Below are 13,330 nucleotides of genomic sequence, written 5' to 3'. Positions count from 1 at the left end.
AGAAAAAAAGACAATTATTTTGAACCCAAGGCTAATTGCCTAATTTCATTATTTTTTTCCTATAGGGTCAACTTTGGTTAGTGGATTGTTCCCATTGTACTGCCCTTGGTTTCAATATCCGCACTAATAAATTACTACTTGGATTAAGAGCTTTCAAATATATGTATTCTCCCAAGTGAAAGTTTTTCATATACATAAAAGAATACAGCAATTTTGAGGGTTGGGTTATAATTATCCTTCACCACTGGTCCACAGCATTTGTTTTGATATGACATAACGACTGTAAACAACCTGGAAAATGCCCTATCTATATAACATGCATAAGATTTGCAATAGTAACAATTAGTTGGTAGTCAGCTCGGTGCATTCACTACATGTCCAAAGCTTGAAGAATTAAATGATTTTTATTCGTTGATTTCTCGAGTGTAAAGCACAGAATCAAACTATTCCAGTTGTTATCTTCAATTTGCTAAAAAAAAATAAATTTTCTTGTTCTACTCGGTTCATATTATGAATCTTCTCCTAATTAGTGAGAAATGAATAAGGACGAATAGGAAAGATGGCAAGAAAACTTCATTTTTGTGTGTTTAAAACCCAGATGAATGTTCTTATAAATTTGCACCTTTAAGAAGGTATTAGGCAGTCTGGTGAAGAAAATGAGAGAATTCATTCATGGCGCCTAGAATTATCTGTGGCCTTAATCAAGCTCAGGTTTGATGCTTGTCCCATTTCTAGTTCTCTTTTCTCTGTGTTTCTCTATAATCGTAAATGGATAGGAATGGTAGAAAAGTTTTGAAGATCTTGATTTAGAAAAACAGGTCAAGATTCTCAATAAACTCTTTGTCATGAGCATTTAAGGTAATTAATTAATTTGCTTTTTGGATGGAAAACAAAGTTACAATCTTATAAACAAAGCTGCATAAGCTCAAAACAAAAAATCCATGAATCTGTTATCAGTTAAAATTGAGTACTAAATAATTAATGATCAATTTTATTATTTATTTTGTACAAAAAAATTCATAACTTGAAAATAAATGAATTCATTCACGTGTTAAATTTTAAATTTTAAATCTGTTAAATATTACATCTTAATAGTAATTATATAAATCAATTGAATTAATGAATTAATAAAAGTATTGTATTTGATAGTCTCAAAATCTGTAAACAACCAGCATTTGATCATCATTTGCTCAAAAACCATAAAATCCAAAGAAAAAAATCCCCCTTAATTTTTACTAGAAGAATTTAAGTAAAGCGGCCTGCATGGTAGCTCAAACATGTTACATGTACGGTTTAGCACAAACAACTTTATGGTTAGAAAATAAATAAGCAATTCATCAATGCCACCATTTGTACAGTAATTTATTGTTATAAAGTATAATAAATTATAGTTTTGCTTTTGCTTAATAAATGAAAATAATGGCATAGATGGAGCCTAGTTCTCCAAAGGGATTGTTAAGTGCAAACTCATTGCCAGCCAAGTCACTGAAAATTGGAATGTTGAAGAATGGAGGCTGCTGATCTGGTACAGCTCCAATTAAGAGGACCACATGAAAAGTACTCAACCAACTGCTTTTGCTTCTCCTGGTTATAATTATTTCTTGATTTCTTTTAATTATAAAGAAAGTGGCTAATTGGATTTAAAATAGTCTCAAGAATGCAACAAATTGGTGAGAATTTTAGCTAAGCCTGTGCAATGACCAGCAAACAAAATCATCTGTTTCGAACACCTTATCCAGTGAAGCACTTGTGCAAAGTGGATCACAAAATCAAATTGAAATATTCAAGTCGGATTGATGGATGTAGTGTTGGCAATCAAATCTAAATCTATTAAATTTTGACCCGACTTAATTTTATAAGATTTTTTTTTTCAAATAAGAATTCAAGTCAGGTCAAGTAAATTCATTTCAATCCAATTTAATATATATAATATTATTTAATTATTTATATTTATATATTAAAAATGATATTTTTTAATTTTTATTAAATCAAATCGATTATAATTTTATATATACGATAATCAAATATAAAAAATAATATTTTAATATAAATCGGATCGAATTCAAACATTTATTATATAAAATCGAGTTGAGTTTAAAATAAATAAAAACTCGTCTCATACCATCTCTAGATGGATGGATGGCAACAAACTCAGCCTTTCCCTTTTTTTTTTTTTTTAAACTGTTTACATTAAACTAATCTCAGGCAAAATCCAGGGTTACAAGGTGACAGTCAATTACACTCGATCTTCTGCCTCATGCTCCGTAAGTATTCTTTAGTTTCTTTTAGTTTTGGTCATCAACCATTGCTAACTTTTGCCTCATGGGTTTAGTTTCTGTTCCAAATACATATTAAAGTAAACATAAGCAGTTTATATATTTTTTTCTTTTACATAAGAAATCAAAGTTTAAGAGAATTTGAAAAAATAAAAGTTACAAATACGGGAGATTGAACTTTAATCTTGCTGGAAAACACCCTCTAAAACAGATAGATGAATCATTTGAGTTAAACAATGGGAACTGTCATTCACTTATTCTATTTGCAACCAAAAATCCCATGAATTTGTTACCACAACAAAAATTTCATTAGATTTATATATATATTTTTTCCAGACTGAAGGGAGTGATTTTTCCGATTGTGTTCATATCCAAAAACAACCAGCCCTTGACCATCCTTTGCTTAAGAGCCATAAAATTGGAGTGTGATCAAATCTTCTTTGCAAACCAATCCAAAGCTTGCTCTGGTTGGGATGACAAGTACTTCCCAATTCCCACTTTAATCACCTGTTTAAACTTCTTAAACTAAATTAAATTATGCTACTAACATATTGTTCATCTTCTTAATTATAATAATGTTGTAGGTCAAACCAAGTTCCTTTCTAAAGGGATTAATTGTTCAAATTCATCATCTAAGTCATTATAATATGTGTGTTTTCTTCTTTTTCATTTTTTTTTCTTGTATAAGTTTTCATTATAATGAAGCTATGTAACGGAGATTGCTGAACAAGCTATGACGGAGGCCTACATTAAAGAGCTACAAATTGTAGATGGATCCAGCAAAAATCAAAAACAAAAAGGGTTGTTAATTGCCTTGGAACTTCAATTGAAAAATCTAGGTATTGTCTTTTTGGGCTTTGGGTTTCTGGCCTGCCTCCATCAATGACAAAGCTTACTAGCCGAGAAAAACCTAACCCACTCTTGAATCGGCTATATATTATCCTTGAATCAAATATTTAAATTTTGAATTCATTAATAAAATAAAATAAAATAAAATTATATTGAGATGTCAATAGATATGATATGAATATGATAGAGTATTTTTTTATCTTTATTCTTAAAATTTTGTATTATACTTATTCTCAAACTCGTACCTAACAAAAAAATTAAATTTATCTCTTTTTTATCTTTATAGATATTTAATACATATGGATAATTTTTATTTTCATAATTTAAAAAAATTTATTTTTATTTATTTTTATCTTGTATATTTAAGTATTTTTTTTATAAATATATATTAATATATATTTTGAATAAAATATATTAATTTTAATTAATCTAAAATAATAATTTACATTATTTAATAAAAAATATATTTACTAAATATATATAGAGGATACGAAATAAATACGGGTTAATGTTATATTACCCATCTTTATCTTTATCTTCGTACTTCATAAAAATTTAAAATTTTTTTTTTTTTTATCTTCATCTCAATTTAAAATTTTTTTTTTTTTTATCTTCATCTCATACCCATAATGTATTGTTCATCTTCATTTTAATTTGGATAAAAAATTAAATTTTATATTAAATATAAGTAAAATTAACATTTCTAATTATATTACTGTATAAAAATATAATTATTTTAATAGATATTATGAAATAAATTGTCGTTTTTATCATAACTTGTAAATTTAATTAATAACAAGGTTTAAAAATAAAATTTTTCTATAAAACTAAAAGTCAAACACACACGGGAAATTCTCCCATGTCTCCCAACATTTGACTGTTTAGGTTCAATGTCTCATTCAGAAAAAAAAAGAAAAAGAAAAATTATTTCTTTCAAAGATTCTTGCGAGGGATAGAAAAAAAAAAAAAATTTCTTTTCATACACACCAGTGGAAGGCCTTAGTTCACTTTCGATGGCTTGAGTAAAAGATGTTAGAATTTTGCAAATAAATCCAAGAGAAACCTCTTGTTTGCATGATATAAATTGTTGGTAGCGTCAACATTACTAGAAAAAATGCACAATGAAGGAATGGCTCAAGTTTGACTAAAAATTCGATGAAATTATTTAATTTAAAGATATATATTTTTTTATAATTAGAATATGAGAGGTTATTTCTAAAGCATATTGTTCGTAATATTCTAGAAGGTTTAAGTGAACAACAATTTTTTAAACATGGATTTCTTCAAAGCTTGTCTGAATTCAACTTGGCTTGCCCCATCCAATCTCAATTTATGAACACTCAAAATCTAATTATACATTGGAAATTTGTAATTGTGCAAATAATTTAAAAATTAATGAAGAGAGACAAAAAATAAAAAAAAATATAGTATGCAGATAATATAAAATTTAAAAAGTAATGATTATATATATATTATTTTTATTAGTTCTTTATAATTTATATTATAATTTCAATAATTATTTTCTTTATGAAAAAACAAGTAAAAATTTTATGTTAACAAAAATCTATATATATATATATTTTATAGTGATATAATAATTTTAAATATGATGAGATAAAAAAAATTAAAAATAAGATAAATAATAAATTTAATAAATAAGAGGAGGTTAGGTATAATGGCTGATGGAATTAATCACAATAGAGTTAGAAAATTTTTTTGGAGGTCGTGATCTATCCTTTGGTTATGTCTCTTAATATAATTACATGACATAAAAATAATATAATTTAAAATTTTGATATAAATTATATAAAAATTTTAAAAATTTAAAAAATTATAATTTGTATTTAACCTATCGAGTGATAATTCAAAAATTTTTATATTTTATATATATTTGATACGTAATAAGCGTAATAAATTAATTATCAGGAATGGATGAGGGATAGAAAAGATTAAACAGAAGAACTAAGGTGCCAATTTCAAATAATCCAAAACAGGGGGTCTTCGATATAAAAGAACAAAGATAAAAGACAATTGCGTAAAGCACAGGAAAAATGATAATGGGAATATATTTATTTTAAGTAAGTTGGCATTAAAAAAAATTGAGAAAAGGGACGGGTAACCAATCCAACGCATCCGATAGCACGATAACAACAAAACACTTGACTTCACTATTATAAGCTTCAGAGCATGACTGAAAGTCATGAACGATGCGTCATTGAAGTCAAATCTGACGGTCCTGCTTCTACGTCACAAACGTGTGACCTAACATCAGCTTTTTCACGGGAGGATTTCCCACTTTTTTCGTTTTCCAAACGGACCAGACTCTTATTACACAAATTGAAACGACAAGGACAGCACTCTATTATTTCGCTTACTCAAAAACTAAAAAAAAAAACTCTCTTTTCTCTCTGAAGGGCTTTTCGTTTTTGCTCTCTCTCTCTCTCTCTCATTCATATTAGAGCCTTTTGCGCTTCTCTGTGCCGTCTCTCTGGAAACTGACGGTTTTTTTAGACGGGGCTATACTTACACTTCACTGTAAGTAATGATTGTTTTTTTTTTTTTTTGTTTTTAAAGTCTTTTCTTTGTATGTTTTAAGCTGAAAATTTTGGATTAATTTGACTACTTTTAAAGGGTTTCAACATTTGATTTGTTTATTCTGTTCAAGCTTTCAGCGTAGTGAAGTGTGGGTTATTCTGCTTTTATAGTGTAATTTGAGTGTTTCTTTCTTCATCTTGGACCAATTTATTCATTGTTTTAACTTATGGGTTTTTAGGTTGTGGTGAATTTGGTGATGGGTTTTTGATTTTGAGTGGTTTTGTTGTGTAACTTGACAGATTTTTAGTTCTTAGTTTTTGTTAATTGTTGTAAATTGGTGTTTTTTTGTTGGATATATGAGTTGCTTGAATTGCAGATCCAGGTTAAAAAACTTGTTTTGGATTGGTTAGATTTAATTTATATGTCAGTTTATATGGAAAAATGGGTACTCAAATCTTGGATCTGTTATGGCAGTAATAAATTGAGTGGCAAGGACCCCTTTTTGTTTGTGCAAATAGTTCAATAGCTGCTCTTTTTTTAGCTGTAAAATTGAGCTGGAGTGCTCTATTGATTAATTAGAAGTAGTTTTGGACTAAATGGTCTAGCTAGGATGCGTCTTCTTGATGTGGACCAATGATTAGCTAAGCAATAAATTCAAAGTTATGACTTTCATATGTGACATTTGAAGTCAATGCATCATGTATGGCTGCTTTTTGAAGGGGAAATTAATGATGAAAATTTTCAACATTCTATCAAGTTTTTTTTTATTTTTTTGGTCTGACCATATTCTGAACTTAAGCTGTCTATGTGCTTTTGAGGGGTCCTCTCTGCTTTCTATTTGCATGTTAATATCTATCTTCGAACCTGTATATTTAGTATAATTCTTTTTTTTTTCTTTTGGTATATCCTTTGCTAGACGCTCATGATGAAGCTTTTATACACGTTCTTACAGGCTAATGTGTGTTTAGAGCATGCAACATGCTTTAATCAGCATGCTCAGCGTCATGTCCGTTTCTTTGTACTTGTAATGTAATTATGTTAAGGAGAAAGTTGTTGGACTTAGTTAAAGTTTAACCAGTATGTTAGCAGCAAGTATGACCAGGGATGTTGAAGTAAGTATCAACTGTAATTAAGAATAGGATCTTTTACTCTGAATTTACCCAGTATTACATAAACATGCCTACATGGTGGGGAAAGTCTTCATCCAAAGAAGACAAAAGGAAAGCAAGCAAGGAGAGTTTCATTGATGTTATAAATCGTAAGCTTAAGTTCACGTCTGATGAAAAATCCACTAGCAGATTAGGGGGTTCTAGAAGACGCCGTTGTGATGCTGTTTCAGAAAGGGGATCTCTGTCTCGAGTCCCGTCGAGATCATCATCACCCTCCACGCAAGTATCACGCTGTCAAAGTTTTGTGGAGAGGCCTCATGCTCAACCACTTCCACTACCTGGGTTGCATCCTGCTAGCGTTGTGCATGCTAATTCTGGAATTAATGCATCAACAAGACCAGGAGTTGACAAAGATTCAAGGCCATCACTGCTTTTTCCCTTGCCGAAACCTGAACAAGTCTCTAACAAACTGGATCATGTAGACGCTGAGGGAGATATTGCTACTGCTTCTATTTCTAGCGATAGCTCCATTTATAGTGATGACCCATCTGATTCTCGTCTTCCTAGCTCCTTGACTTCTGATTATGAAAATGGACAGAGAACTGCTGCAAACAGTCCGTCTAGGTGAGTTTCAACTAATATCATTTAACTTATAGTATTTCTGAACTGTCCCCCTCTTGCTACTTGTATGTCACCCCTAATTGATTATCATTTCAATTTTTAATGAAGCATAAAGCACACGGATCAGTTGCCTGTCGTCAATCAGGACTCAAAAGAGATACTGAAGCCTGCTAATATATCTTTTAATCATCAGTACCTATCCACATCACCTAAGCGAGGACCATTGAGCAATCATGTTCAAAATTTACAGATTCCTCAACGTGGTGCTTTATCTAGTGCTCCAGACAGCTCAATGTCAAGTCCTTCTAGAAGTCCAATTTGGAACTCTGGTCCATATACGGGAAAGCCTTTCACTGACATAGCTTTCCTGGGATCTGGACAATGCTCTAGTCCTGGTTCAGGCCATAATTCTGGACATAATTCAGTTGGTGGAGATATGTCAGGACAGTTATTTTGGCCACAAAGCAGGTGTAGCCCTGAGTGTTCACCAATACCTAGTCCTAGAATGACAAGTCCTGGTCCGAGCTCCAGAATACACAGTGGTGCTGTCACCCCTTTGCATCCGCGAGCTGCAGGGGCTGCCATTGAGTCACCTACAAGCCGACCTGATGATGTGAAACAGCAAAGCCACAGGTTGCCTCTCCCTCCAATAGCAATATCTCCGTGCCCCTTTTCTCCTGCGTATTCAGCAGCGACATCTCCATCGCTACCCCGAAGTCCTGGTAGGGCAGAAAACCCAACAAGCCCTGGCTCCCGCTGGAAGAAAGGACGATTGTTGGGGAGGGGCACATTTGGACATGTCTATCTTGGTTTTAACAGGTCTGTCAAATGGTTATTCTCCACTCTCCATCTGTTTCATATTAATATGTTCTGTTTATTTTTGAGTGTTGCATTTTGCAACATTATTTGCTTTCATAGCCACAACTTTATCTTTATAAAGCTATATGTGAGATTGAACCCAGCTAATTTTTTCAATCACAATGTGTCTGAGTTTTGGATTAATCCTTGTTTAATTTTATCATCTAATTTGAATGTGCACATTCCTTGTTCAAGGTTGTTGAGTTCCTTGTTTTCTGACTCAAATTGAGTGGTCTAATATTTTTTGCAATTTCCTTACTATTTCAATGCTTGATTTTGGTCTCTCATCATTGTTATATGAGACAGAGTGTTTGGCTGTTAAGGAACAACATAAGAATAAAATGAGCGTAGTTGAAATGAGGATGGAAATGAGGATGCTTACATGGATGTGTGGTAAGACTAAAAAGACAAAATAAAAAATGAAAAGGTTCAAGGAAAATTAACGGTAGTCTAAATTGAGGAAAAGATGAGAGAAGCCATTGGAGATGGTTTGGACATGTGAAACTTAGGTCTGTTTGTGCATCAGTTAGGAGAAATGAGATTTTGGATTTGGGAGAGACTGAAACTTTTAGAGGTAGATCAAGAAAGATGTGGTTGCAAGCAATAAGAAATTATATGAGGCTTAGGGAAGTTGATGAAAAGGTTGTTTTTGATAAAAATGAATGACGCAAGAAGATTTAAAACTATGATCTAATATGAATTTTTTTAGCCTTTCGTACAGTCGTCCTCAGAGTTATGGGATGTAAGGCTTAGTTTCTTGTTGTTCTTCAAAGCTTGATTTATTTTCTCTCTCCTTTCTCCTTTTTACCTCTTGATTAGTGAAAGTGGGGAGATGTGCGCAATGAAGGAGGTAACTTTGTTTTCTGATGATGCCAAATCAAAGGAAAGTGCACAGCAGTTGGGACAAGTAAGTCCTTCTCTTATAGGTTATTATTGTTATTATTAAAAAAGAGATTTTTTTGGAAATTTTGTAGCTTTAAGAGCAGAAATCATGTTTTCCCTGAGGTTCATGTGTTGATTTTTCTTTTGGTGTTAATAATTTTAGGTGATTTTTATACTCATGGATAGTTTTTTTGCAGGAAATTATGCTGCTAAGTCGCTTACGACATCCAAATATAGTGCGATATTATGGATTTGAAACCGTGAGTTTTGTTCTTTGATTTTAAGAGCTTGTAAAGGTTTCATTCCCATAATTGTTCTCTGATCATCTGTCATTATTAGAAGTTCTCTTCAGATTAAATATAAATAGATCAACAGGATCAGTTAATGCATTATACTAATTCCATTTGTTTGCCATTTTATTTCATGAACAGGTAGATGATAAACTTTATATATACCTGGAGTATGTTTCTGGTGGATCGATTTACAAACTTCTTCAAGAGTATGGTCAGTTTGGTGAAAGTGCCATTCGGAATTTTACTCAACAAATTTTGTCTGGGTTGGCTTACTTGCATGCTAAAAATACCGTTCATAGGTAAGCTTACTTTCTGGTGTGCTTGGGTTGTTCACTTTGGGAATATCATAATCCGTCATTGTGTCAATAATGCTGGAGTGTCATTTGTTATAATGTGCAAAATTTTCAGAGACATAAAAGGAGCAAACATACTGGTTGACCCTAATGGCCGTGTGAAATTGGCTGATTTTGGGATGGCAAAGCATGTAAGAGCACTTATCTATAATTTCATAATTAATGCTTTTACCTACAAAACCAAAATAAATAATGCTTATGTTGCTATGGTTATATGAACTATATTCCAAAAGATGATATTATCCTAAGTAAATTCCTGAGTCCTATTTGTCTTTAGAACATCCTTGTAAGAAAAATAATCCATAATTTGCTGCCTCGTAAGAATACTTTAAGCACATATTCCATGTCTCTAGTTTCTAATATAAGGTTATCTGAAATAATTTGCAGATTACTGGGTCATCTTGTCCATTATCATTCAAGGGAAGCCCCTATTGGATGGCACCTGAGGTCAGCCTACTTTTATAGTTATGTTTCAAGGTCTTCATTTCTATGATGCTTTTTAGTAATATTGTTTAATTCCATTTTCCATTCAGGTTATAAAGTACTCAAATGGATGTAACCTTGCTGTTGATATATGGAGCCTTGGGTGCACAGTTTTGGAGATGGCTACCACAAAACCACCTTGGAGCCAGTATGAAGGGGTTAGTAAATTTTTATACACGCATGAAATTTTGATTTTGTTAGATATTGTAAAAAATAAATGTCATCACTAATACAGCAAAGTACCTTTCCCTTCTGTATGACCATCCTAGTAATTAAATTCCTTTCTAATGGAGAATGCTGCATTTCCAGTGTCATCGCTAATACAGCAAAGTACCTTTATCTTCTGTATGACCATCCTAGTATTTTAATTCCTTTCTAATGGAGAATGCTGCATGCCCAATGTGAAGATTTCTCAACCTTTTATTTTGTTTTTGATACATATTTTATACTACTTCAAAGGTTGCTGCTATGTTCAAGATTGGCAACAGTAAAGAACTTCCAGCAATTCCTGATAGTCTTTCAGATGACGGGAAGGACTTTGTGAGGCAGTGTTTACAAAGAAACCCATCACATCGTCCTACAGCAGCTTGGCTTTTAGAACACCCTTTTGTAAAAAATGCTGCACCACTGGAAAGACCCAATTTTAGTGCTGATGCATCAGACCCATCACCTGCAGTTGCCAACGCCATGAGAACACTGGTATAAATATAATAATAAGTTTTGTATATCTGATCTGTCTAATGATTTGACCTTTTTTATCACAAGTACCTGTTCAGGTTTTTACCATCATTGCTGACTGCTGCATTCTGCTTTTGAATGTCTCATTAGGAAATTGGAAATACTAGGAATCTTTCATGCATAGATTCAGAAGGGACGGCTAGCCTTCCATGTAGAGGTTTAAAAATTGGATCAGGATCCAGGTATCTCTCTCTCTCCAACGTGGATGCACACATGTTCACACAAATGTGAACACACACTCGTAGTTGTATGTTCAACCTAGACATGCATGCTTAAACGTGTCCTAATGGTGGTTGTGCTGTATATGAACTTTGATTTACGGTTTAGGGCCTTTGGACATTTAATTTGTAAATATTTTGGGCTTTGTAAAATAAAAATGGTCCAAATACTATGGGTGACCCGAAAATCACTTTTTTGCATACCACAATCTGAAATAATGTACTAGTTATGCCCGCCCCTCTCGTATCACAAAATTTTTAAATGGTGAACCAATTCCTGATTTCGTACCTTGAACCGAGGCGTACCTTGAACCGAGGCATACCGTGTTCCTGGTACTATGACTCAGACTTGATACTTCTATCAGTGTAGTGCATGTTGTCATCAGATGCTGTATTATGATTTCATGAATGATTATAGAATGTTCACATGTAACTAGGGTCTTTTTCCTGCAAAATACTTTGTCTTAATACCTTTGCCCCCTTAGATTCCTGGCGCATCGAATTTTATCTACTTTTGTGATTGCATTTAGAGAGAAATAAAGCCATTACCTCTAGCTTGAAAGCTGCTGTGGATGTCTGGGTTGGTCTCATTCTAACTAGAAAATGCGTCTGCAACCAAGTTTTTTATGTGTCAACAGTACCTGCTCTAATCCAGATATGATCTTTCAGTCTTATCATGATTTTCTTTAATTACTTATTCCTTCTCTATTGCAGTGACGCTCATACACCTAGGAACATGTCATGCCCAGTTTCTCCCATGGGCAGTCCTCTACTACATCCAAGGTCACCACAACATTTGAGTGGAAGGATGTCCCCCTCTCCGATATCTAGCCCTCATACTGCCTCTGGTTCTTCCACTCCTCTTACTGGTGGGAGTGGTGCCATTCCATTTCATCACCAAAAACAACCAATGACCTACTTGCATGAAGGTATTGGAATAACCCCAAGGTCCCAAAATAGTTTCTATGGAAATGCTAGCAACCCTTATCAAGAACCCGAGCCTGATCTGTTTCGAGGGATTTCTCAAGCCTCTAATGTTTTCCAAGAAATTATTTCATCAGATAGTGGTGCTTTTGGAAAACAGTATGGAAGATCTGGCCATGTTGATCACAGGGAACTCTATGATGGACAACCAGTCTTGGCTGATCATGTGTCTCAGCAACTCTTAAGAGACCATGTGAAGTTGAAACCATCACTGGACCTTAATACAAGTTCATCAATGCTTGGGCGTAATGGAGGATTCTAGTTTGCTCCAGAAACCTGTCATGGGGAGGCTTTCAAGGATTTTTGATGGTATTTGGGGCTCAGTTGTTGCTTCTTTCCTCAAAGTTAAGGTCACAGGCTCAAAGTTCCACGCATATATATTTGCTTGTTTCTGGAAGATTGAGTGGCATAAAGGAGATATGATGTTGAAGTGGCCCCTTTGCTTGGTTGTTCAATTCTCACAATAAGCAACAATCAACATGCAAGAGGTTCTTGGAGGCTGGGTTTTAGCTGCACTCACAAAATTGTCATGTTGGTGTCGGTGACTGAAACTCTCCACCTTGCTGGCACATATTTCACCAACATGGTAGGCAATCCGTGTCACTTGTGAGTATATCGTGCAATGTGCAGGCAAAGAAGTTAAAAACCAAGCTCACCTCTGGAGATTGACTTTAAAGCAGTTCCTGTTGATGAACCCATCCGCTAGTGTAAAGAGAACTGTACATTTTATCACATCAAGAAACTCATAGAAGAGCAATTCTTTTCCAATTTTATCGTACCCCCTACAATTTTTACAGGTGGAAGGACAGTGGTAATGGTTAAAAAAGTTTTGTACAGAAGGTGGGGAACCAAAGCCATATCTAGGCTTTGTCAAGATGACCTTCAAAATTTTTGTGACTGGTTCTGGTAAATTTTTTTTTTTCCATCAGCTGTTGCAGCCCAGTCAGAAACTTAATTGTGGCTGCTGATAATGATGTATCACACTGGCAGCAAATTGTTAAATTATAATTTTACTTGTATTAGCTTTGAAACATTGGGAAATGAACTATGCTGTACATTTTCGGGACATACAATGTTGAAAAATCGCGAGTTCTGCCTCGATGTCTTCATTACTAGCTTCGGCCTCAATTT

The 13,330-nt window shown here is 33.3% G+C and overlaps 1 protein-coding gene across 2 annotated transcripts; it reads left to right on the top strand.

Moving 5' to 3' along the window:
* The first annotated feature begins 5,481 nt into the window (after nt 1-5,481).
* LOC111278152 (mitogen-activated protein kinase kinase kinase YODA-like) lies at nt 5,482-13,314 on the top strand. 2 transcript variants are annotated; one of them, XM_022864690.2, is made up of 12 exons: nt 5,482-5,660; nt 6,613-7,393; nt 7,499-8,209; nt 9,068-9,155; nt 9,328-9,390; nt 9,562-9,722; nt 9,832-9,907; nt 10,164-10,223; nt 10,310-10,417; nt 10,719-10,958; nt 11,088-11,179; nt 11,930-13,314. In XM_022864690.2, exons 2-12 carry the CDS (start codon nt 6,837-6,839, stop codon nt 12,459-12,461), a joined length of 2,688 nt encoding a protein of 895 aa, XP_022720425.2. In that variant the 5' UTR covers nt 5,482-5,660; nt 6,613-6,836; the 3' UTR covers nt 12,462-13,314. The 2 variants fall into 2 exon arrangements, with proteins under 2 accessions (XP_022720425.2, XP_022720434.2); XM_022864699.2 differs by having other exon boundaries at nt 6,577-7,393.
* The last annotated feature ends 16 nt before the right edge of the window (nt 13,315-13,330 follow it).

The sequence above is a fragment of the Durio zibethinus genome, chromosome 17 (assembly GCF_047325235.1).
Source record: "Durio zibethinus cultivar Kanyao isolate XHJ-2024 chromosome 17, ASM4732523v1, whole genome shotgun sequence".
Classification (NCBI taxonomy): Eukaryota; Viridiplantae; Streptophyta; class Magnoliopsida; order Malvales; family Malvaceae; genus Durio; species Durio zibethinus.
This window is presented reverse-complemented; position numbering and strand designations above follow the sequence as displayed.

Excerpts from the sequence above, each read along its gene's own strand:
- LOC111278152 (XM_022864690.2), top strand. The coding sequence starts at position 6,837 with ATGCCTACATGGTGGGGAAAGTCTTCATCCAAAGAAGACAAAAGGAAA. Across the intron at positions 9,908-10,163 it reads ATTTTGGGATGGCAAAGCAT|ATTACTGGGTCATCTTGTCC; the intron begins GTAAGAGCACTT and ends AATAATTTGCAG. Across the intron at positions 10,959-11,087 it reads CCAACGCCATGAGAACACTG|GAAATTGGAAATACTAGGAA; the intron begins GTATAAATATAA and ends ATGTCTCATTAG.